The sequence below is a fragment of the Zootoca vivipara genome, chromosome 8, assembly GCF_965207765.1.
Source record: "Zootoca vivipara chromosome 8, rZooViv2.hap1.1, whole genome shotgun sequence".
In the NCBI taxonomy this organism is placed as follows: domain Eukaryota; kingdom Metazoa; phylum Chordata; class Lepidosauria; order Squamata; family Lacertidae; genus Zootoca; species Zootoca vivipara.
The window spans coordinates 47634863-47653666 of NC_142591.1; the positions used below are offsets into that span (position 1 = coordinate 47634863).

Consider the following 18804-nt stretch of genomic DNA (forward strand, 5'->3'; position numbering starts at 1 on the left):
GAAAGAGGTTTTCCCTCCTCACGGAAAACAAGCAGTATAATGTAGTTCCGTGCCATATTTCAGAACCATATTCAGTAATCAAATTCCTGAAAAATAACCCATAGTTTTCTGCCAATTGGATAGTCTATTTCTGGAATTGTCTCCAATAACTATTTCATATTTATAGAGCCTTAGAATAGCACAGCCTCATTTTATGTAAAATGATTAGGGTTTTTTTTTTTATTGATTAAGCAGTATATCAACCCTGGCTTATATCGAATGCAGCACTAAGTAACCATCCTTGTCAGTGCAAGGATTTATGTTTGTGCAATGGGACTTCCCTTCTCCTCTCACAGCACGCACCCTAAATCTGTTCTGGGTGTCCGCCCAACCCTTTGGAGCAGATTTGGAGAAGCCATGTGGGTGCACAGTGGCAGGTGATGAAGGAGAGTCCCAATGCTCAAGCAGAAACCCTTTCGCTGATGGAATGGTTCCTTAGTGTTGATACAAGCCCTTGCTAAACAATTAGGTAAAAGCATTTAAATAAACAATGGAGGCACCATGCATGCTGGTCTTTAACTTCATGCCATGAACTGGCAGGACAATGAGGAGGAGGAGGAGGAGGAGGAGGAGGAGGAGGAGGAGGAGGAGGAGGAGGAGGAGGGTCCTGGCGAGGGGTGTAATCAGGAATGGAACACACTGGGGCATGCTGGAGATGGGGAAGGAAAGGTTAATGTAGGAAGTACTCATGGGGTAACGGAGGATGACGAGTGCTCAGAAGCCAGAGCAGCATGACTCAGAGCCAGAGGGGCTTCTGTCTCCATGATCATTACAAGCTCTGAGGCATAGGGAGCAGCAGATGGGGTGCTCCAGGAGGCCGAGGCAGGCAAAGACCCACAGCTCAGTTACCTAACTGACCAGGTGGGGCTTGTTAGCTTTGGGAGGAAGTGTGTGATTCCTCAGCTGGAGAAAGCTTAGAACAGATGAGGCTCACATGCCTCTTCAAGCAGTCAGCATGCAAAGTATAAAAGGGCAGCAGAAGTACAGTGCTGTGTCTGTTCAGCTGCTCCTGTGGATGGACCTTGACTTAGATGGTCCTGGACCTCCAAGGGACTGTGCTTTGGGTTTGACCCTGGACTGTATCCTGACGGCTGGACTTTGGACTTGGCTATTTGGGTTGACCCTGAACCTCATTTCTTGGACTTTGCTTGTGTGGCTTAACTCTCAGACTTTGAACTGTGGACTTGGCATACTGACTTTCTGCCAGGTAGGTCAAGGGTTTGTGGCCCTTCAGTTCTTGATAATCTGCTTGAGTGTTATAATGCTGGAAATGAATTGGGGATTTAGGAAAACCTTTTGGACTGACTCCCAAGTCACATGCCTTATACCAAATCAGACCATTGCTCCATCCAGCTCAGCACTGTGTACACTAACTGGGAGAGGCTCTTTGGGGATTGGGGCAGATCCACACCATACATTAGAACAGGCATCCCCAAACTTCGGCCCTTTAGATGTTTTGGACTACAATTCTCATCTTCCCCGACCACTGGTCCTGTTAGCTAGGGATTGTGGGAGTTGTAGGCCAAAACATCTGGAGGGCTGCAGTTTGGGGATGCCTGCATTAGAAGTACATTCACTCCACATTTAAAACATATCACTGTAGTTTCCCCTCACAGACCAGGAGTTCTTTAACAAACTACATTTCCTAGGATTATTTGGGGGAAGTGTTTTACATGTGCAGGGGGGTGTTGATCATAGTGCTTACCTAGAGATACCGGGAACCAAACCTGGGAACTGCTGCATGCAAAGCAGATACAGCCCCTCCCCTAAATTGTATTAAGATTTTAATAGATGCAAGAAAATTGCTCAGATTAAATGTTAACATTACTTAAAAACTCAGATGGAGTTTTCTTCTGCCCAGCTTGGTGTTTCAGTGATGGTCAAGGACTTTTATCTTCGTTAACAAGTCAGCCAACAAGCAGACAAATATGGGCTTAGACCAGAACTTTATTACAGCTTATTATTACCTTGCTTTCTTCTTACTTAGTTTGTAACTCGTACTGAGGAATAACCAAATTCCTGCTGAGAGGCCTCTTTTATTACTTTGGGTTTTGTTTTTGGTCAAAAGAGGGACCCCCATTATTTTGTAGCTTAGTAAGGTAGTTCTCCTGTCAATCAATTCCAAAAGGTTTTTTTTGTACAACTCTTGCAAGCCTGCATCTCATGTTTAGATCACTGATTGCTTCTGAGGGCAATTGCCTTTCCATAATAGATCTCACTCTGTCAAAGCCTGTAAAAGCTTGCTTGTTTTTTATCTAATACAATTGCCCTGGGATTCTTGAAGTGGCAAATGTGAGGAGGATAAATAAGGCTGAAATTATTTGAATCAACCAACCAAATGACGCAAATGATTTTGTCCCCATTTGGTTACATTGCGGTACTGATGCTGCCCTGACCAAATTTTACAGCCTCATCTATGGGAAGTTGGTCTGGTGAATGATTCAGGATAAGCTACTCATTAGAGTAGTTGCATGAATGATTCATTTAACAAACTGAGCCAGGCGAAGAGGAGGCATTTTAGCAGTGGCTTACTAGATGGAATTTGCTTCTTAATATTTTGAGCAACATTTTGGAATAGAATCATTGAATAGAATCATTGAATTGTAGAGTTGGAAGGGACCCTGAGGATCATCTAGTCCAACCCTCTGCAATGCAGGAATATGCAGCTATCCCATAAGGGATCAAACCTGCTACCTTGGTGTTATCCACACCAAGCTCTATCCAACTGAACCATCTTTCACATGAAGTGTCAAGGCATGCTAAAGACCCAAGAAAATAGGTTTTTGAAGTTTCAGCAGATAGGATCTGCTTTGCATACTCAAATTGATTTGCCTTCCTCTTCTGGGCCCCTACATCTTGACATCCCAAAGAAAGCTTCTGTGAAGGGAGTGGCAAAAGTAGCCATGGGTTTTGCTGGCAGGCCAATTTAGGAGGTAGCAGTGGGGTCTTGTGCTCCAAAGTTCTTTTCTAAGTGGCATTCTGGTAAAACAAATCACTGACTAAGACTTCAGCACTGGACAGTGGTAAACTGCTTGAGCCATCTCGGCATTTTATTTTATTTTAATCATTGTGGTTCATGAAAAGAACACTGAAGGGATGTTATGATCTTGAGCTATGAACTGGTCTGCAATTCTCAACTAAAAACCCAAATTCTAAAAGCACCATCCCAATTCCCCCCCCCATTGGAACTGAAATAAGTTATCCAAATCCACCACATTGATATATATGGTACTTTCTTCTTTTCTGAACTTCAGGCTGCTTGCCAGTGCAATAGCAAAATTTGAAGGAGTGTGCTGTTTTCTGTAAGGATTGCAAACTTTCAGAGTTTGCAATTGAACCAGCAGATGGCTGGGTATGTCAGCAGGAGCACTTTACTGTGTGCTCATTTTGATTTTTTGTGAATTTAATACTGATCTTGCTGCCAATGTTTCCATGAAGCATAAGCCAGCATTGGTGCACAGAGGTAGCACATGGAGTCTCTACTCACAACTTCCCCAACCATCTCCAGACACCTATACAATTCTTGATTTATTGCCTCCTCCTCCCTAATCAGTCTGCATGCCCCTACCTACCATTTGGTCACACAATAGATGTGTGTGTCTGTGTCTTCAGAAGTCATATGTATTCATATCTGCCTAACCCACACAGGCATTTCATTGCTAAAGAAGGTTGTCGGAATAGAGCTGTCTTGAAGACCATGGTCAAGGGTCAAGGGTGGGAGTTCCACAGTTTGGAAAGGAGCTGTGGTGGGACTTCTGCTTCCAGGCACTCTGGGAGGAAACTGATTTTCTAGATGCAGCTCAGCTGGGGTTTGGGCTTTGTTGGTCATCCTGTATGATGAGAGAGAGAGAGAGAGAGAGAGAGAGAGAGAGAGAGAGAGAGAGAGAGAGAGAGAGAGAGAGAGAGAAGGGAAATGTGTCCTCATTAATTCTCCTCAACCTCTTGGTGGCTTTTGATACCATTGACCATGCTATTCCTCTGGAGTGGCTGTCTGAGTTAGGGCAGCGTAGCACTACTTTGCAGTGCTTCCAATCCTATTTGGATGATTCTTTCCAGAGTCCTGGTTGTACCCAGAAATGGAGCAGAAGCCAGTGCAGCTGTTTAAACTCCTGTAAGATACGACCCCAACATTCAGTCCTCGTTAGCAGTTACATTTTTGAGGACTAACTGCAGCTTCTGAGAGTTATTGAGTACCCTTCTATTAGCAGTGGGCATGGTGGGGTAGGACCGTCTTACCCATAGGCACTAGGGGTGTGGGGCACCCGGGTGCCGGGCTCTCAGGCTGAGAGTCCGGGGCCTGAGAGTTGAGTCCGGGGAAGAGCTCACCCATTGGTTGGAGCACTGCTGTGGGCTCTTCTGCTGCGGGTGGCTCTGCACCATGAGTTTTGGGGTGACCGAGGCAGCGAGATGCTGAGGCAGCCAGCCGGCTCTGCCCTCCTGCATGCCTGGGACTGGGCAACCTGGTGGGGGGCACCAGGTGGATCTTTGCACCCCGGTGCCACATATGCTTAAGACAGCCCTGGGCAGAGGTGTGGAGCTGCCCTCCCACCACTGGCTTACCCAGGCTGGGATGGGAAACACCGAAACATTGTTGGAGCCAGTCTGGCCCCCTCACCAGTGCGTTCACACCAGTCTTCCCTGCCTCGACCCAGCCCCGTCCAGGTAAGCTGCAGCAAGATTGGTGGTAGGAGGGCAATTCCACAGCTCTGCCCCACTGCAACAACCCCTACTGATTGCCATCTAGTGAGGTTGCCAAAAGGGACACAACAGTATAAGCTCAGAAGATGTGTTGGTGAGGCAAAAATCACTCTGAAGAAGAAGCCTTAAGGAAACGGAAACAAATCTGTTAAAAGAAGGAGCAAGAAATTGCTAAGAAGTACAATGGCTAGGGGCTTCAAAGAAACCATAGAGCTGTGACCCAATATGCAACTGCAGATTTGCAGGGGTTCAAGACACTCAAAGCATTTGGGAAAAAATACTCAGCATAACCATGATTTGAGCCTTTAAAACGGCTTCTTTTGATTAAAGAACATGGGATTGGGGAGAAGGTATTCAGCCATAAATGAATGTTCATAGTTGTATATAAATCAGTAGGCTTCTGTCATGTGACTATTCATTAGGCTGTGCTGTACCAGCAGTGAAGCACTACATTAACTAGTTGAACACATTCATTCAGGTAATAACATGGGATTGCACTTCCAGCATAATTTGTTGTTATGAGCTGCAGCTGTATCTTATCCTTTCCTTGCTATTTTTACCCATTGTTCCAATGTAATTGTCCACAAAACTTTAACCCATCTGCTTGTTCCCTCTGCTGTAAGACATCAATTCTGCTTAGCCTCCTGGGCACATCTATCTATTTCTGTCCCTATCCTCTCAAGATAAAGATAAATACATCATATAATGCCTCACTCACACACTGCAGCTGTCTCTTGATTGTGAAGGTTTCTGAACATGTGCTTCTGCTGTTCAGTCTGCTCTAATATGATTTGGAAGCAGTTCCACAGAGGAAATACATCTTCTGTTTCAGTAACGGTGGATTACATTTTGCAAACCTACCTAAGAAGGAAAATGAGGAACTCTCTCTTGGAACACACACTGTGACCTAATCATTTTGTGCAAAGTTACTGTTATGCTGTCCTGATGCTTGAGCAGTCTTTTTGTTACATTTGCCTGACTTGTAGCCCTTTGTAATTGACTCATTGCTTCCCAGTAAGCAACTAGATTCCAGTACAGAGCAGTGATACATAGATGTGAAGGACATTTTTTATATAACCAGGGGATGTTATGATTTCCAACTACCATTTTTAGTCATGGGGTGCAATTGATTTTCTTTGGTTTGATATTTGGAGCATGATACTTTGCAACCTACCTTGGGTAGTAGAGATCTGAGATGGAGAAATCAGCAACAGCTGGCTTCTTAGTGAGGTGGACTGGCCCATTCAAGCTTCATCATAAACCATAATCAAGATTTCCCTTCAAGCAAAATGCCACAGAAAGTCACAGATGGGACTCAAATATACACCTGAGAGTAGTGGAAAGCTCCACACATACCAAAAAGGGCAGGCTTTTGTTACGGTGGCAAGTGCTTACCACAGACACCTGATTTTAAGTTGCCAGAATTAACTCACTGCCAGTTCACATATAGTACAGTTTCTTAAACGTGATACACCTCTTCCCTACCAATAGCCATGCTCATGATGATGATGATGATGGTGATGATGATAATGATTATGATGATGAAAAATTCTATGTCACATCTTCCAAGGATCGGTTTACAATATATAAACACAAAAATATAGAACACAGTAACAAACAAAAAGGATTACACCCCCCCCATTTAAAATGTCAGATTGTTTAATTAGCCAAAGGCCTGGGAGAAAAGGAATGTTTTTGCCTGGAGCCTAAACATATGCAATGAAGGTGCCAAGATGAGTACATGTTCATTTAAACATACTTTTTATTAATTTTACAAACTGCAAAAAAAAAAACGGTACATACATAAACACCTTTTCCACCTCCTTCCCACCCACCCACATGGATCCTCCCCTGCCACAGAAGTATCTCATGTAGGTGAACAGTCAGAGATGGTCCATTTTATGCTTGGATTTCTGTCCTCCTCCCCCTCCCCTGACCCCAAAGCCCCCCCCCTGCCACCAGAGAGCTCCAGCAAACCAGGGCAGTACGCAGGAGTCCATCCATCCAACCATCTATTGTCATACCAAAAAAAGAAAAAAATTGAAATAGGAAAAAAGAGAAAAAAGAAAAAGCAAAAAAAGAGAAAAAGAACAGTACAAAACAGAAATTTTTTTTCTTACATTCATAATTGTAAAACCATATTTTGTGGGCTTCCCCTCCCCCCCCTTCCCCGGTTTTCATCCCTTTTTTATCATCTTTAACAGTTTCTTACTTTATAAAAATACACCTTTATATCTTATACAACTTATAAATCAATTATTATCATTTTCACCTAATGTTCAAATCACTGAAAAATCAAACTCCCATTTTATCTTCCCGTGCCTAATTTTTACTCCCTCTATAAGCCTCCATATTTTCACATTTTTCCAAAATCCATTCACTTTTAAAACTATAACTATTCTCAATTTAACCTTACATCCCCGATTACCGGCTCCACCCCCCCAATCCAGCAAATTCCATAATCAGCAGACCAGTTATAAACCTGTTAATCCATCCTAATAATCACAACATCACTTTCCCTTCACCCCACCCCCTGTTTACAGTCTTTTGCCATCCAGGCCACCATACAAGACCCCTGAATTTCTTCTCTTCTCTGCATATTTTTTCCTTCTTCCCTGTGGGTGTTCTGGAGTTCCAGTAATACCAATCGTGCCCCCCTTAAATGCAGGGCACTCCATCCAACTTTTTGTAGAGTAAAGTCATCATTTTTTTCGTGGTGTGCTTCATTTTGTGTTGAATCATCACAGTCCTCATCTTCATCTTTTTCTTCCAAATCACAGTCACCATCATTGTCATTCTCACATTCATCTTTTTCAGTTTCAAAAGCTTCATCTTCTAGAAAATCATATTCTGCCATCACCATCTGAAATTGTTGCTGTAACTCTTGCCGTTTTGTCTCCTCTTGACATAGTTCTATTCTTGTTTCCCACATTAAGGTCAAAACAGACCGCTGGAACTCAGGGGAACACTTTTTTGTTGACATAGTTCAATCCTGCCAAGGTCAAAACTTGTCACGTGGGGTGGAATATGATCACAGTTTATTTTCTCGACTCCATTTTAACAAGCTGGCTGCATTCTTCAAGTCTTATTGACAATAAAGTTCGAACTCACATTTCACAAACATTTAAACCAAAAAAGAATTTCCACAAAGTTCAGAAATACAATGAAATAAAAATTGACTTATAAATCCTGATCAACTCACTGGGTTGTCTGGGCTGCCGGCTCCCGAGGAAAAGAAAGGTTTTTCTTAGTCTTTACCTCTTGCTGCAGGGCATTCACAACCACAGTCTCTCTCCCCTTTTACCCTGCATTTAGGGGAGATTCTCTTTGATGCCTTTGAGGGATCCTTTTAAGTTAAGATCTTCTGTTTACGGCTTCGGGTTTCTGTTTACTGTCTCTTATGGTACCGTGGGGGGGGTGGCTTCCTCTTTTTCCCCCCTCTCTCCCAAATCCAAATTGCCTTAATTTAAATTCCAAACAATCCAAATTACTCACAGTCTATTCATTTGCTAATTATTCTTGGAAGAATTGGCCGCCTCCACTTCCCAGACTCGCAGCTTCGCGCTCTCAGAGCAGCAGTGTCAGCCTGTCCGCCGCGGTTCACCTCCTCGCTCTCGGGGGCTTAAACAAAGCCGATCCGGGGAGGAGAGAGCCCGCTTTTGGCGCCGCCAGGCAAAATCCGTCCCCAAAAAGCTCGATTTGGGGCTTTTAAGGAGGTTTTGCTTCGCTGGAGCAATTCCCTCCACCTCTGAAGCACCGAGGTCCGCTCCGCTGATCGGACCCCCGTCTGAGCAAAGATGGCGCGGTCAACCGGAAGCCCAAGATGAGTACATGTTCAAGTTCAAAGTAGTCCAGGCAGTAATGGATAGTGTGATGGGTCGCCAGCCTCACCTGACCTTCACTTGATCATGTTGCTGCTGCTTACTGGAAAACAAAGAGTATGGGGCAAGGCAGTCATGAGGTTGGCATGGCTCAAATACACCAACCATGCCAAGCCAGTGCTGTGTGTTTGCATCACACTAACATCACTGCTTCCCACCTCACCCTCTGACTTCTGCTATAACATAATGTTCTGTTCTCTTGTGTGTCCAAATAAACCTCACTTCAGGGGGATTGGGAGAACCCCCAGCAAAGCACATAGATGTGGGGGGGATTATTCTGCTTGAGCCATTGCCCACAGAACTATTTTGAATGCCTCCCAACTCTGTAAAATAAAATACTACCTCTTCATATAGTTCTGAAACTACATGGAGGGGGGAGAGAGAGATTTCATGAAGCCAAGAAGATGGCAAAGGAAATTAACGGGATAGAACAGGATTCTGTCTGATGAGATAAAGGAAAGTGGAAACTTCAGGAGGCGTTAAGCCAGGGACCACACAAAATGAGGCTGGGCTACATATGGTTTTCCATGTGACAGGTTACCCACCTTGGTTGTAGTGTTTCACTGCTGCTACCGAATAATGTTACATCTTTATCAGTTGCTAACTATAGTAGATGCTAATTGTAGCTTTCACCTGATCCCTTGAGAGCCAAGTCACTGCTGCTTACCAGGAAAAAAAGGGTGAGGTGGTCTGCATGGTGCAAATGGTGGATTGGCTCTGCTGGTACTTTTGCACTGCACCAGCCTGATGCCTTTTCCCTTCTCTTCCCAGTAAGCAGCAGTGACTCAACTGTCAGGAGATTAGCCATTCACTACCAGTTATTGACACACACCATTTGCAGCTGATAAAGATAGTGACAAAGCAATCCTGTCATGTGGATTTAGTGGTGTCAAAATTACCAAAATGACTCCTGGTTATTATGCCATTCTATAACCACCTCTTCTGAAAAAGTGACTCAGGCGATAAGACTTCTTTAATCTTTGTCGCTGCTTCTCCTTTGTCTTCCTAGTTCAAGCACTTGAAGCTGTAAAGAGAGACAGATGTTTCTGTCAGGCAACATCTGATTTGTCAAGATCTTTTTAACACACACTTTCAAACGTTCACTCTCTCATACATCTACAGTTGCATGTTTGGTATTTATCTTCCATATAATCTGTGGCACTTATGAATTCCTGGTGTGTTCGATTGTGTCGTGTCATCAAAGGCTTCCCATTCATTTCAGTGCCGAGATGGATCTGAAATCGGTGACAAATCGGGAGAGTATGGGGGGGGGAGCTATTAAACTGCTGAAGACTGAATGTGACGCTTTCCTTTAAATGAATTCTTTAAAAGAAATGCAACCAAGCCTTGCCTCACCCTGCCCATCATATGTTGACGTTTGTCACTAAAGCATTATGAACAGAAGCAGTGCCATGGGCTCTAATATCAGCTTCACTCAGTCATAGGTTGCATACACACCAATCCACTTGTACACTTGAAAGATCTACATTGGCCCCCAGTACGTTTCCGAGCACAGTTCAAAGTGTTGGTGCTGACCTTTAAAGCCCTAAATGGCCTCGGTCCAGTATACCTGAAGTAGCATCTCCACCCCCATCGTTCTGCCCGGACACTGAGGTCCAGTGCCGAGGGCCATCTGGCGGTTCCCTCGTTGTGAGAAGCCAAGTTGCAGGGAACCAGGCAGAGGGCCTACTCGGTGGTGACGCCCACCCTGTGGAACGCCCTCCCATCAGATGTCAAAGAGAAAAACAGCTACCAGATTTTTAGAAGACATCTGAAGGCAGCCTTGTTTAGGGAGGCTTTTAATGTTTAATAGATTATTTTATTTCATTTTTCTGTTGGAAGCAGCCCAGAGTGGCTGGGGAAACCCAGCCAGATGGGCAGGGTATAAATAATAAATTATTATTATTATTACACAGCTCACTAGATAGTTTGGGGGCAAGTGACTGCCTTGAGCAAATAGCACCTGTAGAATTTCAGTTTGTCATAAAGCTATTGAAGGCAAAAGTACCACCTAGTCTCCCTCCCTCCCTCCTTTTGCAGTACCACAGCAGTAAAGATACTGCAATGCACACTTTTGGGCTTTTATGGTGCATAAATAGATTGATACATGAAGCAATTAACTGAGAATGGAAATTTACATCCCCCACCGAATCATCATCATCATTTATTTATTTATTTATACCCCACCCTCCCCGGCCAAGACCGGCCTTAGGGCAGCTAACACTAAATATAAATACAGTAAAAACATTTTTTTAAAAAAAACCACACACAGTTGATTAAAATATGTTAGAATACAGTTTAAAATGCAGCTTAAAATGCAGCCTCGTTTTAGTGGTAGCCTATAGATCAAAGCCATAAGGGGAGAAAACGTCAAATATTCACTGGGGCCAACTATCCATGCTGGTCCTACATAGGCCAGCAAAAAGAGCTGAGGGAAAATTTATATACAAATCCCATATAAGGGGTTCCATTAAAAAAAGAGCAGTTGGGGGGGGGTTAGACTGAGTCCGGCCCATAGTGCTCCATATGCTTAAGGCAAGAATCCTTTCAAAAGGAATCCTCTGCTGGCGTAGGTGGCTTGATTGAAGTAAATGGAACTGTATAGCTTTAAAGTCCTTGAGCATCTCACCCCCCATTCATGTTAGAATTGCCAATATTATTTACCAAGCAATGCTGACCTGGAGCATCAAACAAGTTATGAGAGCAAACATTTCCAAAATTAAATGGGAAATAGTGGGGACTGATGGGTTTGCTGTCTTTCTTCCTTAGTTTGTTACAGACAGAAATAAAACTGCAGTTTCCCACCTTGTCCATACAGTACTTGCAAAATCTACACTTGTTAAATGTGTGCCCATCATGCATCTCTTAGAGTTTCTGCCAGGAAAAAATTGGCAACCATTATCTCTGAGTTCACAGTGCTCCTTACCAAGCATACAAATAAATGCTGTAGGTCAGATCGGCATTTTTCCAATAATATCTGGCGACACATTTAAAGGTTAAAAAAAGGAAGAAGTATTCCTAAGAAATGCAATAGGGGCCTGGAGGGAGGTGTGATCATCTGGAATTTTTTTTTTTAAAAAAAGTATTTTTATTAAAGATTTCTTGAATTACAAAGGTGTGTGCAGTGTCTCTCATATTTTTACATGTATCATTTTTGCAAATCAGTTTCATTTGTTAAGATACTAAGAAAGGGAAAACAAGGTAGATAGGGGGTGGGAGGGTGGATGGGGTGGGATTAGGTGACGATGTTTCTGTTTTGCTTACTATATGTAGGGCTTGATGCCAGCTTTGTTTGTGTAGGTTCTCCTTTATTTGTTTGTGTTCTTTTGGTGGTGAGAGAGATTGGGGTTGGCCAAGGGTGTGGTTGTTCATTTGTGATTGGCTATGATGGTCTTTGTTTTCATGTGTGAGTGGGGTCACACATCAGGAATATTTCTGACCACCATCCCTTCCCAGGAGGTTCAGCTTTCATTTTTAAAATTAAAGGAGGTATGCAGCTAAGTCACACTCAGGAATAGAACTGTTGGTGTCAGTGGACTTAAACAATGACTAACAAGCCTCAGTGAGTAAAGCTGTATACACACCATACATTTGAAGTACATTACCCCACCCCAAGAAACCGTAGCTTGTTAAATGTGCTGGAAATAATAGCTCTGCTGGAAAGCTACCATCTACAGGATCAGTGGGGGAGTGCTTTAAATATATGGTATGTATGTAGCCCAACTATGGCTTGGTTACTATGCTATGGTTGGAGACATAAGAGGGAAACATGCAAGGAGCATTAAACCCATTTCTCTATATGAACCAGTACAATTAAGTAGTTTTGAACTTATTAAGTTACCCATATTTATGTTGTGTGTTTTGCAGTGATTTCCCAAGCTCCGAGATCTTCCCCTCACCACAACACTTTTGGCTATGGGCCTGGAAATGCGCTACTCTCTCTCCTCCCCCCCCCCCCGCCCCAATCAGATAAGTAACACTGACAATAAAATGAAAGGAATCTGTTGGTCTAAGCTGGCATTGCTTAACCTGATCACTGGGCTCTACTTTCCCTCTTAATGTGAGTCAGGGCTCAGCAGAACCTGGCTCAAATTAATTGTGGTTACTTAGTCTTTTAGGCAAAGGACCACAGCTCGGTGGGAAAGCTTTTCATGCAGAAAGCCCCAGGTTCAATCCCTAGCATTACCAGGTAGGGCTGGGAGTGGCTCTTTGCCTGAAACCCTGGAGAGGCACTGCCAGCCAGTGCAGACAGTACTGAGCTAGGTAGACCAGTAGTCTCACTTGGTAGAAGGCAGCCTCCTAGGTTCCTGTTTTCAATGCCATAGCAGAATTGTGAAACAGGCAGCTTGTGAGATGGGGGGACTTGACTCAGAAAGAATTCTAATCTACGGTAGTTTAAGGATTTAAACAAGGAAACACATTGACCAACATCACCCATGGCAACTTCATAGACATGAGTTGCATTACCTCTCCTTTCTCCCTCCACCAGCAATAACTTGATTTCACCATTTTCTGAGACATTTGTGAATCGTATGTAATAGAGGGGGGAGTGGATTCACATCCACTGACCACTCACAACAACTAGGTGTTGATCCAAATCGTAAATATTTGTTGAATGTATTCAGGCCTTCATATCAGCACATGAATATCAGAAACGGAAAAAGTGGGTGCAGCCCAACTACATTGATCATCCACAATTCTAAACTGTCTGAGTAGGGCTTAACAAGTTTCATTTCAGGATAGTTTCAGATGGACATTTATGCTACCAAGTTCTGCAAAGTTGCTGTGTGTGTGTGTGTGTGTGTGTGTAATACCTGCTGCTCCTCGCCACACATCTAAATGTTCAGAAGAATGTTTTCAGTAGTCTCTGGCAGGACAACAAGTTTCTAATAATTTCTGGCAATACAAGGTAACAGTCCACTGAAATACAGCCGGCTTTTTACAGCTGTGTTACTTGCAATGATAAAAGCACACCCTTTGGATGAGTAATTGAATACATGCTGGGCTACTATGCATACAACAAATATGGACTTTGGCACAGTAAACATCAAAGCTTCACTGAGCTTATGGGGCTAGGTATATTGGGCTATTAGTTCTCCAAATAGCCTTCCCCACTCATTTTTTTTAAAAAAATTGAGCTTAAGGAGGACAATAGAAGGGGCATACAGGTGGAAGGTAAAATGTGAAAAATAGTAAGTAAAAGTGCATACGCACAAGTGTTTCCATTATTGTAATTGTTGCCATCTTTATTACACTGCACCATTAATGTGCATGGCACTTTAGAGTACAAAAGTCCAGGTCCTGAGGAGGTTATAATGTAAAATTCAACACAGAGAATTGGGAAACAAGAGGCAGGGATAAACAGGTAGAGTATGTAATTGCTTACATATACTCATGCTTACATACAGCAGCACGTGGGAATTAGTGCATGTGCCTAATGCTTTGGTACCAAGCAGGAAACACAAGTTCCTTTCCCTAACCAGCAGATGACGTCAGACATTATTTCTGGGCTACTGAAGACTTAACTGCTGCCCCTTCACTGTTTCTACAGCTGCTTCCATCTGCAGTGGAACAAACTGGTACAGGGTGGTTTAGGGGGAGCAGTGACACGAATGCACACATTTGTGCTTTTTTTTCATTGGCCATGCTGAAGGAAGTTGTGAATGCTGTTAATGTGGGGCAGAGAGCAGAAGAGATTCACACTGACAGGTTGAATGACTGACAATAGAAATGTAACATCTGGTTTCGTGTCCCTTATGGAAATAGCCGACCCGTCGAAGATGACAGTCATTTATTTCCCTCATGTGAGAGTAGAAAACATAAATTGGGTACAAAGTAACGTTTTCTGTTCTGCATTACCAACCTTCAGCAAACAAATCACAAAATGGGTCCCCACACGTGCGGCTTGAACTCGGCTGTGAAAAGTGGTCAGGTAACAGCAATGAGACTCAAACACATTTCATCTCGTGTGGAAAAAAAATGCCTAAAGGTTACCAGAGTGTATATTGTCTTCCAGACCATCACGCCTCTGTGGATGCAGTAAAATACAGAAATGGCAATTAAAGGTGTTTTTCTTTCATTTTCATTCAATTTTTTTTCGTTCACCAGCATGGTTCGTTTCAAACCATGACGTCTTCTCAGAGGAGAGAAAGGGGTTAACTGGCTTTTGTGAATGGCGGCCAGTGGTGATCGAGGAAGGGGAGAGAGAAGCACACCCACTCCCCAATACTGTATCAACATCTCGACATGGAGGCAGAGTTTTGGTGAACAAGACAAAACACTGAGAGCGAGTCGGCAAACAAAAGAGCCAAATGCGACCATGGATCCGTCGGAGATGAATGGGCAAAGCGGTGCGTTGGGCACCCAACCAACCGGGGCGCTTTCCTGTGTCTGCACGTCGGGAACCCATTCATCTCCCCCACCCCCACCCCGGTCCCAGCGGAGAGTCGGAAGCCTAGGGAACAAAGCCCCCGTCTCCCCTCCGAGGACTCTTCCAGCGGAAACAACGTGACATCATCGCGCACAGGACAATTCACCCCAATGCCAGGCAGGGAGTCCGAGTTTCGCCTTATAAAAGAAAGCGGCGTCCATTGAGGGATGGGTTGCTGGACTGGCTTCCGACGGGCAGGCCTGGCTCGATGAGTGTCCCGTTCGCGGCCAATGCGCCCCCCTCCCCGCCGGATTTAAGAGAATAAATCTGACGTCACCCGGTCCGAACATTCTCTTCTCTATTATGACGCGCCCGCTCCTTCCCTCGCAGCCCCGCCTCCCTTCCTCCCCGCCGTCTGATCTTCCCCGCCGGCTAACAGCCCTTCGATCAGCCGCCTCCTTTCCTTGCCGATCTGCTTTGCCTTCTGCTTCGCTGCGCAGCCCAGCCCCAGGGCTGTCCTCATCCAACCTTTCTTCCCTTCCGTGCCGCCCATTCAAACCAGCCCTCCATGCTCTTATCTCCCACACCCCAGAATTGTGCTTGCCGCCCACGCCTCTCACGAATCTACCCGTGAGGGCGGGGTGGGGGTGAGCTCCCCGACGTCCCATTGGCTTCCTCCCTCGTCCTTACGCATCCTCTCAAACTCTCAGGCGGCCCAGCACTCCCCCTCCCCTCCCGTCGGCGAATCCTCCCGCCTCCCCCCTGTTCTTGTGCTCCTCGGCTTTTGCAATACGTCATCCTTTTGCTCAGCCGCCCTCCCCCCGCCCGCCCGCTCCCTTCTGCCGCCCAGTTCCTCCTCCTCCTCCCACCGCAGCGCTAGGATGCTTTTTGGGCAAAGTGAATGGAACCCCCCGCGAAACTCAGGGCAAAGGGCTAGGTGAGGGCAGCGGCTTCACGGAGGCTTCACTTCCTCGCTGGGCATGCGCACAGGCTTGGCACATGCTCATTCCGGCCGCACGAGGGGCTCTGGGCATGTGCAGAAGCGAAATGGGTACATTCTGAAGCAGGGCAGTTTTAGCTATGACACCTGCAGCATGTGCCAGGAGCTGCAGCAGCAGCAGCAACAGCAGCAGCAGCCTGTGCGCGGTGCATCTTTCTCTCTCCAGAGCGGTAAGCGGCAGCAGCAAGCAGTTCCGTCTCTGTGCGCCCCTCCTGCTTTGCGCTGGGTTTCAGTGGGTGCATGGTGACCTTACAGAGTGTGCATTACCTCACAGGTAAATATCAGCTGATCCTCTGTGACAGCAGCAACAGCAAGAGCAGCAGGAGCAGGAGAAGCGAGCAACCCACAGAGCTTTTCTGGAGGTAGCAATTCATTCATTCCTTCACTCATCTGGTCCCTTATCTTATCCCTCCTCCTCGCCCCGCTTTTTATCCCTTTACTCCATTCACCAGTCAAAGGCTTTGCTAAGGATGCTGGAGTCTCCATTATGGATGGCTCTTATGCACCGCAAAGAGTGGGTAACGGGGGGGGAGAGATGAATATTTCTCGTCAAAAATCAGCAGCAAGCTTGGCAATGCACTGCAGTGTCGGTTCAAATGGCTTAGGAGGAATAACTTGGGGAGTGGGCAAGGGAGGGTGAGTCAGCCTGTTGCCAATTTGGAGATGCCGAGCTTTATCTCCTGGAGTGTGTGTGTGTGTGTGAGAGAGAGAGAGAGAGAGAGAGAAAGAGAGAGAGAGAAAAGCTGAGAACTAGCTGCATTAGATGCCTGGTTGTTTATTCCTCTTTCTGATGTTGTATGAGAGAGCTAAGCGAGAGTTTGTCCTCTGCCAGAGAAAAATAGTGGGGTCAAACCCTATAGGGGTAAATGAAAAAGGAGAGATTGGAGTGTTGATAATTTGGGATGAGAAGGTCTGGCTACGCTTTTTGACAACATCAGGGGACCTTGTGGGCATCATGCATTTCATTCCAAGGCTTGCCAAGATACGCGTTGGATGTGCAGAGAGGGGGGTCTGTGTGTGCAGTGAGGAACTCAGGCAGTTTATATGTAGAGGCCTATGATGACATCATCTATTTGACTTTTGCTACACTTCAGTCTTTTGGAGGCTGGCTCTTTTCTTATTATTTGCGAGCCTATAGGAACAGTTCAGACGGTATTCCCGACGAAGGTTTTATACCTACGGTGTTATCCATTTTATGAGTGTGATACAATTATATTGCACTCCAGCTCAGATTTATATAAACCCAGTGTGTGCAGTCATGAGCCTGTGAATTGTAACATTGTGATTGTATTGTTTTTGGCTATCGTACCTGTGGCAGTATTTACTAGCTCTGTGACCTGATTTTAACACAAATTATTCAATAGTGGTGATGTGATGGGAAGTCCCAGTTTCCCTTATATAAAATAACCCGTGTAAAGAACGGTTTATCTTTGACAATGCTTTATTTCTATTTATGTCTTTTGCTCACTTGCCTGCGCATTCACAAACTTCAGCCTCTTATAATGGATATTTGAGCTACTGCATGGTGGGTTTCCCCCCAGAAACAGTACACTTTGTCCCCCAGTACTAGTTTAATATGCTTCAAAAATATGGTTAAAGGCACTATGATCTGATGCACTTCATAAATATGTATAGGAACAGAACCAGTTAACTAGTGTTTATGGCATTTTATGCACTGCTTAAAGAGCCTTGTGGGAATAAAAGTCACCAGATAAATTCCAAACCCCTTCGGTGGCCAAGAAAGTTTTGCAAGATTTGTGAAAATAATACTGGAGGTTGATGTGATATTGATAGGAAATCCAACTTCCTGGCTCAGAGCTTTAAAAAGCATCAGTCTTTCTTTATCATTGCATTTTTATTGTACTTGACAGCCCTCAAAATAACTTTACAATCCCTTTTAAAAAAATATATACAGGTATGCACAACTCTAAAGGCATATGCAGTACAAGCCTATCTATGTTTACTCAGAAGTAAGTCCCACAGTACTTAGTAAAGCTTATTGCCTAGTAAGTATGTTTAGAACTGCAGCCCTGAGCTTTTAACCCTTTCATTTTTCAGCAATCTGACATTAGGTATTGTAAATTTAAACCAAATTCTGGACATATCACATTATTTACAGTAATAGACAAACCCAGCAGAGGTATCAATTACACTTGTGAAACATAGTATGCTGCTTTTTAGTGTAACAGGGATAGAAATATGCAAATAATTTTGGAACAGTACATATTTTAGCTTGTTGCAGAAAATAGAGTTTCGGGTGTTTCAGAGGCTCTCTGTGTAATCCTAAACATGTCCACTCAGATGTAAATTCCATTGAGTCCCTGGCAAGTGTGTTTTGGATTACAGTCTTAGCACATGTAACAGGAACTAAACTCCGTTAAACTCAGTGGGACTTAATTATCATTTTACTTCTGAATAAACATGTATAGGAATGCACAGTAAGTTTATTTTTTGTTTTAAGAGCTTTCAAAGACAAGATCATACTTCGTTATATACCTACAAAAGTTTATGCTGCACAAATTAGTTATACAGTACTCAATGATCAAAGGTGACTTCAACTAAAAATCACTGTTTTGCAAAGTTTTTGCTTCAGACGTCCATTGATTGGTTCAAACTCTTTTTGCCACAGGTATTTATGACATTCCCACAACGAATTGTGCCATATTGACTTAAGTATACAGTATTTATATTAGAGCTCAGAAAGCCAACCTTTTGACTCAGCAACATAACATTGTTTAGCCTCTTTCAAATTTATTTGGTGGTTATGTGCATTACAGTTTAAAAATATGCACAATTATGTACAATCTAACAACAAT

General features: G+C 44.1%; 1 protein-coding gene across 15 annotated transcripts in view; it reads left to right on the top strand.

Annotated features, from left to right (window-relative positions):
* The first annotated feature begins 15806 nt into the window (after positions 1 to 15806).
* DTNA (dystrobrevin alpha) overlaps positions 15807 to 18804 on the top strand; it is a 204888-nt gene continuing 201890 nt past the window's right edge. For 13 of the 15 annotated variants that reach the window (XR_015951476.1, XR_015951478.1, XR_015951477.1 and 10 more), the window contains exons 1-2: positions 15954 to 16158; positions 16263 to 16350. Coding sequence is in view for 8 of the 15 variants with exons in the window: in XM_088675454.1 (XP_088531580.1) it covers positions 15969 to 16158; positions 16263 to 16350 (278 nt within the window). In the remaining 7 variants the exon portion in view is untranslated. Of the gene's footprint in view, positions 16159 to 16262; positions 16351 to 18804 lie in introns of all 15 variants that reach the window. The other 2 variants (XM_088675471.1, XM_088675464.1) reach the window with 2 other exon arrangements.